Below are 16767 nucleotides of genomic sequence, written 5' to 3'. Positions count from 1 at the left end.
AAAGGACAAAGTTCAGTTTATGATTGAAAAGACTTAGAGACTTCCCTCCCTCAGATACCGCTGTAAAAAAGAACAAGCCCAAATAATGATTTTCTGTTCCAGTTTTGTACTAAAAATATCTAGTGGGTGCTGGGGGGTTGAAAGGGAAGGGGCGGCCGAGGTCCTGACTCTTGTGGGTAGAGCGGTCATCACGTCTGCTTCTTTTCCTGGATGGAAGGAAAATACAGAAATTACAGCCACATCTGTACGGGCCCTTCCTGGCTTGGCTTCCCCTTCGCCCTCTTTTGAAGCAACTCCCTCCCCCCTTTTTTTCTTAGGTTGTAACAGTATTGGCCAAAAGGAAAGTCAGAAACTGGCAAAATGACGAAGTAGGCTCCTTTTTTATTGCCTTGCCTTTACCCCCGCAAAGGTCCTGACAGTCCAGATCAATGGAGTCTGTTAGGACAACTAGAATCTCTGGTGGCTCTTGGGCACATGAATAGTCACTCAGGTGCATTAAGACGCCAGCACGGATCCCAAAGGACTGTTCTTTGGGATGGTGATGGTGAAGAGAACAAGCATTGTTGCCAGGCAAATTTGTTTTAACAAACTTGTGGCTCTGCCACTTTTTTTTTTTTTTTTGGTAAGATTTATGTATTGAAAAGTCAGATTTACAGACAGATTTTCCATCTGTTGGTTCACTCCCCAGTTGGCTACAACAGCCAAAGCTGAGCTGATTTGAAGTCCGGGATCTCCCCTGCGAGTGCAGAGTCCCAAGGCTTTTGGGCCGTCTTCTGCTTTCCCAGGTCATGAGCAGGGAGCTGCATGGGAAGTGGAGCAGCCAGGACATGAACCAGCACCCACATAGGCTCCAGACACTTGCAAGGGAAGCACTAGGCAGTTAGTACAGGCCCGGTAACACTTTCTAAAAGAGGATGATACTGCATAAGGTGGTTAGTGATAAGCTGTGTTAATTAGGTCAAAACCATTCACTGATTAAGATTTTTTTTTTAAGATTTATTAAAGATTTTTTTTTTAATTTTTTTATTGGAAAGGTGGATATACAGAGAGAAGAGGCAGATCTGTCCAATGGTTCACTCCCCAAGGGACAGCATTGGCTGGAGCTGAGCCAATCCGAAGCCAGGAGCTCTTCTGGGTCTCCTACGCGCGGGTGCAGGGTCCCAAGGCTTTGGAGCTTTCTGGACTCTTCCCAGGCCACAAGCAGGGAGATGGATGGGAAGCAGGGCCGCTGGAGTTAAAACTGGTGAGCATATGGGATCCCAGGGCATTCAAGGTGAGGACTTTAACCACTACACTATCGCACTGGGCCCCCTAATGGCGTCTTGAACGCGCCGGGATCCTATATGGGCTCCGGTTCTAGCCCCAACAGCCCCGCTCCCCATTCAGCTCTCTGCTTGTGGCCTGCGAGGGCAATTGAGAATGGTCCAAAGCCTTAGGATGCTGCACCCTCGTGGGAGACCCAGAGGAGGCTCCAGGCTCCTGACTTCGGATTGGCTCAGCTCCAGCCATTGCAGTCACTTGGGGAGTGAATCATCAGACAGAAGATCTTTATCCTCCTCTCTCTGTATATCTGACTTTGCAATGAAAGTAAATAAAGATTCTTCATACCTATTAATTAAGCATCACAAAGTCTACGTGTCTACAATCCTTATTTGGTCAATCATCCTCCCATGACCAGTAACACATTTCCTATTAACCAACCAGCAACTGTTGGAGAAGCACATAGGAGCAATAGTCCACACATATTCTCCGTCGGTAACCCAAAGGCATGGACAACTCATGCGAGCCATGCTAGGCCGCTGGGCAAAGGATTTGGGGGGCAGGTGTTAGGCTCATCACCCAACACTTACTGGTTGCATCTCTGTGAACACTGTAGACAGGCTGTTCCAAATATCCTCGAGGCCAATCCTGACTCGTTTCCAAAAAGCTAAAGCCGGTCTGGGACTGGGGGGTGGGCTGAGCGTTCTGTGGCTGGGGCGGATGGAGGGCGGGGTGGTGGTGGTGGTCTGGGTGGTGGTGGTCGGAGAGCAGTTGTTGTCCGGACAGAGATCCGCATCCAGGGGACACTCCTCCCGCAGCCGGTTGCAGGGACACACCTGGTAAGTACAAGGACGGTGCTCCGTGCGGAGCTGGCTCAGGGCTCCCACTCGAAGGCGTCCTGAGAGACCCTGCAGCTTCCCGGATCGCGTCCGGCTCATGGTGCCTGCCTTGCAGTGACAGTGCCACGGGCCCCATGGCATCAGCACCAGGTGCAGATCCTCGGGAGGTGGCATGGCGGTGTGCGAGGGTGTCGGCCACCGGCTTGGGGTGGAGCCTGGGGTCGACCAACGGTTCAGGGTGACCTCAGAGGGCAGAATGTCCTTGGGTTTCATGGTGGTCCGTGGCAGGTTTGTGGTTAGCCTGATTTCCCGCTCTTGTGTATTGGCCGCGAACCTCCCCGTGCTGGAGCTGGGACCGGAGGTCGAAGTGGGAGGAACCACCAGCTTACTGTTATTTTTTCTGGCATTAATCACAACCCCCTCTTCCAAAGTCTCATCTTCATCGAAGCTGGATTCAGAGCCCCGGGCGATGCCCGTCACCGTCGCCAGAAGCTCGGCAGCCGCAGGGCCTGCCAGGCGGTCGGCAGTGGCCACCGCGTCATTCTCATCCTCCAAGGTTACCTTGGGCTTCCTGGGGAGGCCGGTGCGGGGCGGGCCGACGGTGCTCCGGTGGCTACGGGCAGGGCCGGGGCCTCCAAAGCGGAAGGTGGCCCGCGGCATCTTGGTGGACGACTGGGTCTGGCTTTGGTCCCCCGCCGCCAGGGGCTCCAGACTCAGCAGCAGGGCCCAGAGCAGCGCGCCGGCGGCGGGGACCATGGAGCTGGGCGGCTCGGGGCGGGAAGGAGGCCAGCTGAGGGAGGCCGGGGCTCCTACCTTCTCTCCCTCCCTGCGGCTCTCGGCCAACACGCCGACCCGCCGGGGTGGGGTCGTTTGAACCGAGGCCACGGGCTCCTGGCACGTGCCACGTGCGTCCCTCCCCGCCCGCGCGTGGGCGCATCCCCAGCCTCAGGGGCGCCTCGGGAGGGGAGAACTTCCACCGGCCAGAGAACCCAAGGCCCGGGATTGTGATGTAAAGAGGGGTTGGGGAGAAGAGAGTCAGAGCAGAGCAGACTTTTCAATCTCTCCTGGCAGTTTATTAACCGCTCACAGGGCCGAATTCACCAAAGGGGGCACAGAGAACAGGTTTGAGAAAACACTCCTTCCCGGGCTCACAGGAGGCAGGGACGGCTGAGGAGGAAAGCGCACACACCGGCTCTTCACGGACTCCCAGCTCCCAGCAGGCTGGCTGGCCGGCTGAGGCAAGTGAGGCCCTGTCTGCTTCCCCGTACCCCTCACCCCTCATAGAACGGCTGGAATCCCGATGAGGCAGCATCACCGACCCGACCCTACTCTCACAGCAGAGGAAAATGGGGAAAAAGAGGGGAAGTTGTTGGACTTTATAGATAACATGGGGTTTAAAACCCAGGGCTTTTCCCTGGCCGTGATGGGTGTCGCTCTAGGCTCAGCCTTCCACCCTGGGAACAGGGTTATGTCTTTGGCAAGTGAAGATCCATTCAGGGGGGAGCCTGGGGTTGAGCACCAGATAATTTACAGAACAGTCCAGAAGTCTCAGGAGTGATGTGTCTGTGCTTGATTGTAAGCACTATCTGGTGCTGTGCTAGGTGCCTCCCGAGCCATGGAGATTCCGGTCCAGCCTACAATTGAGAGACAATGGTTAAGGGGTAGGCCTTAGGCTTCTCTCACTGATGGCAGCGAGCCAGATCTCACAAGAACTGGACGAGCTAGAGCTTGGGGTCCTCATGTAGTGGCTTTTACCCCCTAGGACAGCCTTTCCCAGGCACAGTCTTTCCTTCTTTCTAGGACTGGCCTCTGTGCTGTGATAATTTTCTTCCTTCCTTATTTCCTCTTGCTCTTCTATATAAACTAAGTGGTTTGTTCTTGAATGCAGAGCTGTGCTGAATTTCTTCTCTGTGTGGGTGAGGTATCCCAGATGTACCAAAGCAGAGTCTCTTAACTCCTTGATGTACCTTCCCACCCTCCTGGGCAACCACACAACACTGAGAAGAGGGGGACCCCAAACCCTTTAGCCTGTCCACTCAGGACTCACTGTCTCACAGCTTCAGGGATGTGAACTTGGTCCAGGGAGATGAATTTGGCCAGCTCTCCCAGGCTGTCCAGAAAACGAATCTTTCGTGTGAACTTGGAACTGAAAAGACAGAATAAACCAGGTGTATTTTGTACTGGAAGGACAGAGGCTCTGGGAAAAAGGAAAGCCTCTAGATGAAGGTTGGGAAAAGGGGCCCAAGCCTGTCAGTGGTGATTTGGAAACAGGGACTGGGGGAAGGGAGTCTTTGTCCTTAGCTGGTAGCTACCTGATGAAGGGCCGAAGCAGAGCCAGAAGTGCCTTCACATACCACGTGGCGTGCACAACCACCAGGGCGCGCAGGTTTTTCCGGAGCCTGAAGAATATGATGAGGTCATCTACTACCAGAACTAAAGATCTGGAACTTCCTTCACTTCTCTCAATTCTAGATTTCTCTGGTGATTGGTATGAATGCCCCATCCCTTTGGCCGCACCCCCTTATCTAGCCCTCCACACTTCTCATTTGAAGACAATCCTTCAAGATTGCTCCCTACTGCCCCTCTGCCAAGGGGCTTTTGGCACATTTTTCCACAGCCAGGACTGTTTATAAATGTCTAGGTGGGAGACGACCAGTAAGAAGGCAAGCAAGCAAAGGGGGGCAGGTTGGGGAGAGATCAGGGGAGTAAAAAGGAACATTAGGGGAAGAAAAGATGTAGGTCAGGGAGGAAAGCCAAGAGGTCAAGAAGATGATGGAGATGTGGGAATGAAATACAGGGCAAAATGCGAGTGAAGACGGGCCACGTGCGTCAAACCGCGCCGCCGCATTCACCCACAGACCAAGGCAACGTTCAGTAAGGTGTAAAAGCACGCAGCCACTGCATGGTAAAGGTGCGACTTGAAAAGCTGATTTCCTCCGCTCTGCTTGAGGCTTAGAGAGGCTGGCCAAGGGACTCGGAGGGACAAAGCAACGAGGAAGAGACTACATGGAAGAAGAAAGAGGAGCTATGCACAGTGGTACCCTCACACCCCGGTCTCACCGCCGGTCCAGAGTGCGGTAACACTGGCGGATCCAGCCGAGTGGTGGGACCTGGGCCCTGCTTGTGCCTCCGCTCAGGTGGACCAGTACGTAGTTTTCAGCCACCAACAACTCCAGAGTCCCCACCATATACCTGGTGGAGAGGGGGACAGAATGGGTGAGTAGGGCTTTGGGTGAGGAGTTCATGTAGGGACAAGGAATATCATTGCCAGACCCTTCCCATTAGTACTGATCTTGGAAGGAGATTTTTCTAACTTTCTCAACCGGAACATCCATTCTCTAGCCCTTCAGGTCTTCCACCTCACCTAAACAAGTGCTCCATGACGTAGGCATAGTTGGGAATGCTGCCTCTGGGCAGATAGCAAGAAGCAAAGAGGATGACGGCATTGAGGCCATCACCATGGTAACCTAGGGAGGACAAGGGGAAAGTCCATACAAAAATGTCCTTGGAAAGACAAGAGACTCTACAAGTTCTAGGAGGAATTTTTGTTATTATTGTTAAAGGCAGATTCACAGAGGAGAGACAGATCTCCCATCTGCTGGTTCACTCTCTAGATGGCTGCAACAGTCAGAGCCTAGCCAATCCAAAGCCAGGAGCCAGGAGCTTCCTCCAGGTTTCCCCTGTGTATGCAGGGTCCCAAGGCTTTGAGCCATCCTCGACGGCTTTCCCAGGCCATAAGCAGGGAGCAGGAAGGGAAGTGGAGCAGCCAGGATACGAAGCAGTGCCCATATGGGATGCCAGTGTGTGCAAGGTGATGATTCAGCCTCTAGGGCATCACACCAGGCCCCAGAAAGGTTTTTGGAACCCAATAACTGAGTCTCCAACCTAGGCCATTTAGTCCTGGACATCGCCATGCTCACCACAGCATTAACTCTAATCATTACCTCCGTGAGACAGAACCTTCTTGTAGGGCTCAATGGCAGTCATGTCTACTCGCTGCTCCCGCTGTCCTGTCCGGAACACCCGCCAGCGATGTCCATCCTCTCCGGCCATGTCCCACACACAACCGCGACCGAGCCTTTCAGCAGCCTCACTGGCCCCCAGACCCTCTGCCCGGGGCAGCTCATCTGAAAAAGAGGGATGGGGAAACATTTGGCCATTTTCTACTACCTCCCAGGTGCATCAGCAGGGAGCTGGATTGGAGGTGGAGCAGCCAGGACTTGAACAGGAGCTCATATGGTATGCCAAAGGTTAAGTGTCAGCTTAACCAGCTGCACCACAATGCCAGCTCCTTCCAGCTTCCTTTCTTTTTTTTTTAAAGATTTATTTTTATTATTTTTTCATTGGAAAGGCGGATGTACAGAGAGAGGAGAGAGAGAGAGGAAGATCTTCCGTCCGATGATTCACTCCCCAAGTGAGCGCAACGGGCCGATACTATGCCGATCCGAAGCCAGGAGCCTCTTCCGGGTCTCCCGCACGGGTGCAGGTTCCCAAAGCTTTGGGCCGTCCTCCACTGCCTTCCCAGGCCACAAGCAGGGAGCTGGAAGGGAAGCGGGGCTGCCGGGATTAGAACCGGCGCCCATATGGGATCCCGGGGTTGCAAGGCGAGGACTTAACCACTTGCGCCACCGCGCCGGGCCCCAGCTTCCTTTCTTGATGAACAACTCCACCCACCTTGCTGCAAGAGAGAACTCTGCCATCTGACACTCTATTTTCTATTTGCTTTCAAACCAATTGTGCCACACATTGTCTTCCATCCACCTCCATTATAATCTGTTCTTTTCCTCACCACTACCACAGTCCTGGCTCCCTGAACCTGTCTCTGTTCTGTTTTCCTCCAGTCTACCCTCAGGGCAACAGTTGACAAATGTTCTTTTCCCTTTTTCTTTTAAAGATTTATTTTTAGGGCCCAGCGCTGTGGCCTAGCAGCTAAAGTCCTCGCCTTGAATGCACCAGGATCCCATATGGGCATGGTTCTAATCCCGGCAGCCTGGCTTCTCATCCAGCTCCCTGCTTGTGGCCTGGGAAAACAGTCGAAGGACAGCCCAAAGCCTTGGGATCCAGCACCTACGTGGGAGACCTGGAGGAGGTTCCTGGCCCCTTCAGATCAGTGCAGCACTGGCCATTGTGGTCACTTGGGGAGTGAATCATCAGATGGAAGATCTTCCTGTCTCTCTGTCTCTCCTCTCTGTGTATCTGACTTTGCAATAAAAATAAAATAAATCTTAAAAAAAGATTTATTCTGATTGCAATGGCAGATCAAATTTATGGAGAGAAAGATATCCTTCGGCCCCTGCACACATGTGGAAGACCTGGAAGAAGCTCCTGGTTCCTGGCTTCAGATTGGCTCAGCTCCAGCCATTGCGGCTACTTGGGGAGTGAACCAACGGATGGAAGATCTTTCTATCTCTCTTCCTCTTTGCATATCTGACTTTCCAATATAAATAAGTAAATCTTAAAAAAAAACTTTCCAAGACTTACCATTTAAATTTTGTTTGTTCGTTTGTTTGTTTTTGTTTCCTCATTGTTTACAACATAAAATCCATGCTCCTTAGTGTAGCAGCAAGGGCTCCATGATTTGGCCACTGTCTATTTGTCTCAGCACTATCTTTTTTTTTTTTTAAAGATTTATTTTATTTTTATTGGAAAGGCGGATATACAGAGAGGAGAAACAGAGAGGAAGATCTTCCGTCTGATGATTCACTCCCCAAGTGAGCGCAACGGCCGATGCTATGCCGATCCGAAGCCAGGAGCCTCTTCCAGGTCTCCCACGCTGGTGCAGGGTTCCAAAGCTTTGGGCCGTCCTCGACTGCTTTCCTGGGCCACAAGCAGGGAGCTGGATGGGATGTGGAGCTGCTGGAATTAGAACCGGTGCCCATATGTGATCCTGGGCGTGCAAGGCAAGGACCTTAACCACTGTGCCATCGTGCTGGGCCCTCAGCACTATCTTTTGATAGCTTTCCTTCTTAAAAAAATGGATATACATATTTTTTTATTTATCTGAAAAGTCAAGTTAGGGAGAGGGTTGAGATGGAGAGAGATTTTCTATCTTCTGGTTTACTCTTCAAATGGCTCATTTGGGCTAGGTTGTCTTCCATGTGGGTTCAGGGGCCCAAGCACTTGGGTGATCTTCCACTGCCTTGCCAGGCACATCAGCAGGGAGCTGAGTTGAAAGTGGAGCAGTCCCAACCTAGGCTGCAGCTCCCGCTGGTTTATGTGAGGGCCAAGTATGTGCTGGGCAGAACCAGGCTGGACTGCAACACCCATTGGTTCCAGTGGAAGTCGGGAGTGAAAACAGAACCAACCCAGCAATTGCAACCACCAGCTGATTGGAGCGATGGACGGTGCCAGGCCCTGTACCTGTTAGCACATACAAGAAGTTTCTTTGGAGATCTTCCTAATCTAAATGCTGGACTCAGAACCCTAACGAAGAAAAGAGAGAAGACAGAACAGGTCAACCAACCATCTCAGCTATGATGGACTATGTCAATCAGTGGATTTTTCAAAGATCTCATAGTGCTTGGAGTGGCAAGATTGACAGCGATTCATAACTGTGGCAATATCAAAACCACTTGAGCAAGAACCTCAGAGCATGCCCTACATCCGGGACCTGGGGAGGGTGGGAAATTGGGTGGGCTTCTCCCTTAAATACCCCCCTTTAAATATGAAGCTAACAATATGGAAAACATACTAGTATTATCCACTTTCCTGTAGCCCTTGAACCTTCTTACCCTAATTAACTATGTAAAGAATGTCAAAATAAAATTTATTAATTAAAACAAAAAGAAAAAAAAAACAAAAACCAAAAGAAAGTGGAGCAGCCAGGACCCAAATCAATGCCCACATGGGATGCTGGAATCCTAGGCAAAGACTCACCCCTCTGTGACTTACCCCACTTACATCATGGTTTCTCTGCCATTGTTGTCTAAATGAACACGTGACATACTTGGATTTCTTCATCATGCTATGCTAATGCTTGAGCTATTTATTCAGCCTAGAACATTCTCTCCAGCTATGTGAGACGTGGGCTTCAGCTTCAATTTCCTGCCCCCAGCTCAGATTCTTCTCCTGTGCTAAGTCTTTCGTAACATCTCTGGCAGATGGACGCATCTTTTTCTTCTTACTGTCTATGTCTAGACCTGATTCACACGCAGACTGTAACCTCTCACTGCAGTTACTTGTGACTGGTCTTGAGGTGGATTGTGGAGGGACACACATCGTGGTGCAGTGAATGAAGCTGCCACATAGGATGCCTGCATCCCCCATCTCAGTGCAGCTCAGGTGCCAGCTGCTCTGCTTCTGACTTAGCTTTCTGCTAATGTACCAGGGAAGGCAGTGGATCATAGCCCAGGCTGTTTTGCCCCGCCACCTGTAAGGGAGACCTGGATGGAATTTTAGGTTCCTGGGATTGGCCTGGCCCAGCTCTGGCTGTTGTGCTCATTTAGAGGGTAAACCAATGAGAGGCTGGAAAAAGATTCTCTTTCTATTGTTCTGCCAATAAATAAATTTTAAAAAGCTATGCAGTTTACATATGTAAGAAAAGACAGAGAGATCTTTTGTTTTCTGGTTCACTCCCCAAGTGGCTGCAACAGCCAGAGCTGAGCCAATCCAAAGCCAGGAGCCAGGAGCTTCCTCCAGGTTTCCCCTGTATATGCAGGGTCTCAAGGCTTTGGACCGTCCTCGACTGCTTTCTCAGGCCACAAGCAGGGAGCAGGAAGGGAAGTGGAGCAATTGAGATACAAACCTGTGTCCATATGGGATACTGGTTTATGAAAGATGAATATTTAACCACTGAGTCATTGCGTGGGATCCAGCAAGTTTCTTCCTTCCTTCCTTCCTTCCTTCTTTCCTTCTTTCCTTCCTTCTTTCCTTCCTTCTTTCCTTCCTTCCTCTCTCTCTCTCTTTCTTTCTTTTTTCTTGCAAAGGCAGATGTACAAAGAGGAGGAGAGACAGAGAGGAAGATCTTCCGTCCGATGATTTACTCCCTAAGTGGCCACAAAAGCAACTGCTGCACCAATCCGAAGCCAGGAGCCAGGAACTTTCTCCAGGTCTCCCATGCGGCCCAAAAGCCTTGGGACCCTGCACCCGCATGGGAGACCTGGGAGAGCTCCTGGCTCCTGGCTTCAGATTGGTTCATCTCCCGCCGTTGCGGCCGCTTGGGGAGTGAACCGTAGGATGGAAGATCTTTCTCTCTATCGCTCCTCCTCTCTGTATATCTGCCTTTCCAATAAAAATAAATAAGTCTTAAAAAAAAAAAGAAAGATAAAGTGAGATCTTCCATCTGCTGGTTCATTCCCCAAATGGCCACCATTGGCTGGCACTGGACCAGGCACAAGCCAGGAGCTTGTTCTAGATTTCCCAAGTTGGTGCAGAGCCCAGGGGCTTGGGCCATCCTCCGCTGCCACCCCAGGCCTGTTACAGGGAGCTGGATTAGAAATGGAGCAGAACTTTTGAAAAGGCAGCTTTCCCCACACCAGCACAGCACTGGCCCCTGTCTGATTTACCTCATCATCCCTGTCCCAATTCAGTGATAATATGTAACAGTCAGGTTTCCCCTAATCATTCAAGGACTGCACTCCTCTCCTGCCTACTCTAGCAGTGGACCTGTAAGCTCTACTTTGGGAAAGTGGTTTAGTTGCAGCTGGAGACGCTGCATCTCATATCACAATATCTGGTGCAAGTCCTGGCTGCTTTAGTTGTGATCCAGCTTCCTGCCAGCGGGCATCCTGAGAGGCAGTAGATGATGGCTCAAGTACTTGGATTCCTGCTACCCACCTGGGAGGCTCTTGACTTCTACCTGGCCCGGCCCTGACTGTTGCAAATTTTGAGGAGAGCAAACCAGAGGCTGGAAGGCCTCTCTCTACCTGCCCTTCAAATAAAATGAAAAAATAAGGTCTATTTTTTCTTTCCAGAGAAACTCATTTTGGCTTTGGCTTTTCCTCTTCAGGTACTAGCTCTAACTTAAGTGCCATCAAATCCATCCTAAGATCTCACTAGTCCAGCCTGTCCCCCCCCACCCCCCAAGGTTTGCCTCTTACCTTCCCATTCAAATTCATGGCCGCTGTCCAGCTGCTCTGAGTCTGAGGGCGTCTCCAACTCCTCCACTTCCAGGTCAGAACTGCCATCCGGCGAGGAAGGTGCAGAGTGGGCAGGGGAAGCTCCGCTGCCTCCCGGTCCCTTGGTCAGACTGAGCTGCAGCTGTGGGGCAGACAGTCGCTTCCGCATGGGGCGAGCACCACACAGAGATAAGGTGCTGGGGGTACCTGGGATTGGAGAAAGGAGGGAGGGCAGACCAACCAATCAGCCTGAGACATGTGTGTGGTGGGGTAGGGGTGAGGGGCAGTCACAGTACTTATATGATACAGGGAACATCAGGGAAAGAGGAAAAGGTCTGTGACAGAATGGTCCAGCTTGTTTTTTTCCCTTTGGAAATGCAGATTTACAGAGGAGAGACAAGAGATTTCTTCCATCTGCTGATTCATTTTCCAAATGGCCACAAAGGCTAGAGCTGAGCTGATCTGAAGCCTGGAGTCACAAGCTTTTTCATGGTCTCCCACGTGGGTGCGGGATTCCAAGGCCATGGGCCGTCCTCCACTGCTTTCCCAAGTCACAAGCAGGGAGCTGAATGGAAAATGGAACAGCCGGGATATGAACTGGTGCCCATATGGGATACTGGTACTAGGAGGTGGAGGATTACCCTGTTGAGATATCATACCGACCCTCCAGTTTTTTCTTTCCCTACCCGCCTGGGAGTTTCTTTGAGGGTCTTCAGGATCTTCAGAAGGACCCATCTCCTCGGGAAGCAATCTAGAGCAGGAGAGATGAAAGGACTCTGTGTCCATAACAGCCAAAGGAATCAAGCCAGGTGCCAGTCTCTCAGTCCTTTCTCCCTGGAATGCTTGGGTCACCTCTGTTTCCTTTTCACAATTATATTTTCATCTTTTCTTATCTGGGAAGACACAGATAGAAATGGAGAAAGCTCCCACCCACTTGTTCACTCCCCACCAGGGCTGAGCCAGGTGGAAGCCAGGAACCTGGAGCTGCATCTGGGTCCCCCAGGTGAGTGGCAGGGCTACAGGCACCTGAGTCATCTGCTGCTGCCCAGTGTGCTCACTCCTAGGAAGCTGGCCGGCAAGCGGAGCAGCCAGGGGCGCGAATAAGAGCCTCCTAACGTGGGAGGCAGCCATTTAACAACTGCACGGGCTGCTGCCCCTTTGCTCTCCTGTTGGCATCTCTTCAAGTTTGCTGTTTGTGCCTACCTCCCGTTGTGGCCACCCTGCCCTTCCCCAGCCTTCTCACCGAGGGAATTCTTCATCCTGCCATTCTTCCTTCAGCTCCAGTTCCCCAAAGCTCAGGGCTGTTCCTGGTTCTGCAGCTTCTGCATCCTTTCTGACACAAAGATCATCCCCGGGAGAAGAGATGGTCACGAGACAGCTGAGACAATGACCCCCCCTTTTTTTTAAGAGTCTTTATTTGAAAGGCAGAGTTACACCAGAAAAGGAGGGATCTTCCTTCCAGGGGTTCACTCCTCAATTGACCACAATGGCTAGGGATGGGGCTGGGCCACAGTCAGGAGCCTCTTATGGTTCTCTCATGTTGGTGAAGAAGCCCAAGCACTTGGTCCATTTTCTGTTACTTTTACAGGCCATTAGCAGATGGCTGGATAGAAAGTGGAACAGCTAGGACTCAAACTGGTATCCATATGAGATGCCAGCATTGCAGGCAGCAGCTTTACCCGTTGTGCCAGAACACGCATTCCCTAGTCAGTGTCTTTTTTTTTAAAGATTTATTTATTTTATTTTATTTTTATTTAAAGGAAGATCTTCTGTCCAATGGTTCACTCCCCAAGTGGGGGTATACAGATATACAGAGAGGAGGAGACACAGAGAGGAAGTTCCTTTGTCTGATGATTCACTCCCCAAGTGACCGCAATGGCTGGTGCTGTGCTGATCTGAAGCCAGGAGCCAGGAACCTCCTCTAGGTCTCCCACGCAAGTGCAGGGTCCCAAAGCTTTGGGTCATCCTCAATTGCTTTCCCAAGCCACAGGCAGGGAGCTGGATGGGAAATGGGGCTGCCGGGTTAGAACCTATGTCCATATGGGATCCCGGCATATTCAAGGCGAGGACTTTAAGCGCTAGACCACTGCGCCGGACCCCCTAGTCAGTGTCTTAAGGGAATTGCACAGTAGGCTGGAGACATTGAAGGTGCATAGGGCAGGTGTCTCGGGGCATTAGACCATGCCTTCACCTGCATCAGCAGTATCCCATATGGGTACCAGTGTGGGTCCAGGCTGTTCCACTTCCCAGCCACCTCCCTGTTTGTGGTCTGGAAAAGTAGTAGAGGTTGGCCCAAGTACACTCTGTACCCATCTGGGAGACCTGGAAGAAGCTCCTGGTTCTTGGCTTCCGATCAGCTTAGCTTTGGCTGTTGTGATTTTAGGGGAGTGAACCAGTGGATGGAAGAGCTCTCTCTGTGTAACTCTGCTTTTCCAATAAAAATAAAATTTAAAAAAATTAAAAGATTTACTTTTTTTTATTGAAAAGTCAGATTTACAGAGAGGAGGAGACACAGAAAGATTTTTCACCCACTGATTTACTCCCCAGGTGGCCACAACAGCTGAAGTTGAGCTGATCCAAAGCCAGGAGCCATGAGCTTCTTTCAGGTACAGGTCTCAAGGCTGAGATAAAGAGACAAAGATAAAGATTTTTCATCTTCTGGTTTGCTCCCCAAATGGCTCCAATGGCTAGAGCTGAGCTGACCCAAGGTCAGAACCAGGAACTTCTGGGTCTTACAAGTAGATGCAGGGTCCTAAGGCTTTGGGCCGTCCTCTACTGCCCTTCCAGGCCACAACAGGGAGCTGGATGGGAAGTGGAGCAGCTGGGACACAAACCAGTGTACAAATGGGATCCTAGTACATGAAAGGCAAGGATTTAACCATTGAGCCATCACATCGGGCCCAGTAAACATTTTAAAGCAAAAACAAAACAAAACAAAACAAAACAAAACAAAACACTAATAAAAAAAACCACAAAGCACTTTACAAAAGCACCCAGTGCTCACCTCCTTTATAGAGGATCTCCCTACTCCTCCCCACCCTGTCACCACGGGCAGGAGCAGATACCCACTGTTGGGTTTGGGATCAAGGAAAGCTAATCATTACTTCGCTACTAACAGCACTTGGCTCTGCTTACCAAGTTGGCTGGAGAGATGTCCCACGTTATAACTGGCTGGAACCCAGGCAGACGCACCCAGGTATTACCAGCAGAGCTGGAGATGGTGGCACTTAGTCAGGCCTGCCTTTCCTTGCTGTGCTGGGGAGTGGCCAGGGGAAAACACGGCTGAGGTGCAGAGATAGACAAAGAAGGCAAGGAAGGAGGGAGAGACTTGCTGGGAAAAAAAACCTATGCTTGAACTGAGATCTGGGTCAGCTTTCCTGATGGCCATTCTGGAGGGTGGAAGAAGGTCCAGGGTGGTGGCTTATCAGGTTAATCTGCCACCTGCAACACCAGCAGTCTATAGGGGGGCCAGTTTGATTTCTGGCTGCTCCACTTCTGATCCAGCTCTTAGTGTGACTAGGAAACAGAACGAAGGAAGGCCCAACTGCTTGGGAACCTGAACTCATGTCATATGGGAGATCTGGAAGAAGCTCCCGATTCCTAGTTTCTGCCTGGCCCAGCCCTGGCCATTGTAGCAATTGCGGAATAAAGTAAATCAGCAGACATACAAGGTCTCTCAGTTTTCTTCTGTAACTATGACTTTTAAATATAGAAAAATGAAAACAATTCCTTAAAAGAGGACAGAATGGGCCCAACACAGTGACCTAGCAGCTAAAGCACTCTGGGATCCCATATGGGCACCGGTTCTAATTCCAGCAGCTCCACATCCCATTCAGCTCCCTGCTTGTGGCCTGGGAAAGCAGTTGAGGATGGCCCAAAGCCTTGGGACCCTGCACCCGTGTGGGAGACCTGGAGGAGGTTCCTGGCTCCTGGCTTCAGATCAGCACAGCACCAGCCGTTGTGGTCACTTGGGGAGTGAATCATCAGACGGAAGATCTTCCTCCCTGTCTCTCCTCCTCTCTGTATATCTGACTTTGCAATTAAAAACTAAATCTTAAGAAAAAAAAAAGAACAAGGACTGATTTATCAGATATAAAATACAGGAAACATATCTACCTATATCTATATTATCTATATTAAAAGGCAGACAGAGCTCTCCATTTGCTGGTTCATCTTCCAAATATCCGTAACAAGCAGGACTGGCTCAGAGAGAAGGCAGGAGCCTGGAACTCCATCTGGGTCTCCCACATGAGTGGCAGGGACCCAAGCACTTGAGCCACCCCTGCTGCTTTCCTGGGGTGTGTACATTCACAGGAATCCAGCATGCAGAGCTAGAACTCACAAACCCAGACACCCTGTATGGGGTGAAGGTACCCCGAGAAGCAGCTTAACTGAAGGTCCAGCCTGCATTGTTTTTGAAGCCAGGATGCCCCCGTCCCTCAGTTCCAGGGCACATGGGCTAAAGCCAACCCTATCCCTCGCTCCGTCCCCTTTCTTCCAGCAAGCCCTGGAATTTGGTCTGCCAAGAGAGGGAAAGTGGGAAAGTCCCAAGACTCTCCACTCCCTGTTCCGCGTCAGGTCTCTACTCACCCGAGATCTGATGCCATTTTTCCTGCGTCTTGGGTAGTCCCCATCTTCACGGCCTTCCTCCTGGAAACTCAGTTGCTGGGGAGCTGCTCCTTCCAGCCAATACTGCTTTTACCCTCTTTTTCTGCCTTAGCTTGTTGTTGCTCTTGCCTCCAAAGAGGGAGGTGCGGGAGGGAGGTAACCTCCTCTTCAAACAGGTTTTGCCACCTCCCTTCCCAAGAAGCAGGTTTGCCCAAAAGAGAAACCCTGCCCACTGCGTGGGTGCGGACCTTGGGGCAGAGAGAGCATTTTTTTTTAGGATGGCTAGTCATGGGGGGTTTAGGAAAACACTTGGTTCTCCTTTTGATGGCCTGGAGGCTGTGTTAAAAATGTTATTTATTTAAAAAGGCAAAGTAATACGAAGGAAGACAGAATGATATCTTTCATTTGCTGGTTAACTTCCCATATGGCTACATCGGCTGGAGAGCAGGCCAGATCCAAGCCAGGAACCAGAAACTCCATCCACGCTTCCCTGGGCGGACAGATGGCAGGGCCCCAAGCACGTGGGCCATCTTCTGCTGCTTTCCCAGATACATTAGCAAGGAGCTGGTTTGGAAGCCGGGACTCGAATGGGCACTGATGCTGCTTCTGCCCCTACATTTTTTTTTAAAAGATGTCATGTGGGCCGTATGCTGCTGCTTTTCCAGACACAAGCAGGGAGATTGACATCCCATTACTTTTCCCAAATCAAAATAGCAGGAAGTTGGATCTGAAAAGCAGCAGCTGGGATTTGAACTTGTGCCCATTTGGGGAGGTTTTATTTTCTATACCACAACACTGTCCCCACTCTCTCTCTCTTTTTTTTTTTTTTTAAGAAAAAGGCCACAGTGGCAATCATTTTAGTTAAAATCATTTCTACAATCTTGGGCCCTGAGGAAAACTGGAGAGACAAGTATGTAGCAAAGGAGGGTTCCGGTTGAAGAAGCCAATTGAAGGACAAGGACGAGCAGAGGGAGAAGCTTGCCTCCTCCTCCCACAAGGAACTG

At 50.8% G+C, this 16767-nt stretch overlaps 2 protein-coding genes across 3 annotated transcripts; both read right to left on the bottom strand.

The window, feature by feature from the left end:
- Positions 1-1835: 1835 nt before the first annotated feature.
- CUNH1orf56 (chromosome unknown C1orf56 homolog) lies at positions 1836-2855 on the bottom strand. The gene has a single exon (XM_040999064.1). The coding sequence runs from the start codon at positions 2853-2855 to the stop codon at positions 1836-1838; it is 1020 nt and encodes a 339-aa protein (XP_040854998.1).
- Positions 2856-3696: 841 nt separating this feature from the next.
- On the bottom strand, positions 3697-15789 carry BNIPL (BCL2 interacting protein like). 2 transcript variants are annotated; one of them, XM_040999016.1, is made up of 10 exons: positions 15762-15789; positions 12399-12507; positions 11842-11906; positions 11138-11362; positions 6044-6226; positions 5464-5566; positions 5160-5291; positions 4412-4498; positions 4147-4245; positions 3697-3733 (listed from the first exon to the last, which is right to left on the bottom strand). In XM_040999016.1, exons 1-10 carry the CDS (start codon positions 15787-15789, stop codon positions 3697-3699), a joined length of 1068 nt encoding a protein of 355 aa, XP_040854950.1. The 2 variants fall into 2 exon arrangements, with proteins under 2 accessions (XP_040854950.1, XP_040854951.1); XM_040999017.1 differs by lacking the exons at positions 5160-5291; positions 11842-11906; positions 12399-12507; positions 15762-15789 and having other exon boundaries at positions 11138-11339.
- Between the last annotated feature and the right edge of the window lie 978 nt (positions 15790-16767).

Source organism: Ochotona curzoniae, unplaced genomic scaffold (assembly GCF_017591425.1).
Source record: "Ochotona curzoniae isolate NIBS_2020 unplaced genomic scaffold, NIBS_Ocur_1.0 scaffold_1037, whole genome shotgun sequence".
NCBI classification, from domain to species: Eukaryota; Metazoa; Chordata; class Mammalia; order Lagomorpha; family Ochotonidae; genus Ochotona; species Ochotona curzoniae.
The sequence above is the reverse complement of the archived record's forward strand: the minus strand, read 5'-3'. Positions and strand labels throughout refer to the sequence as shown.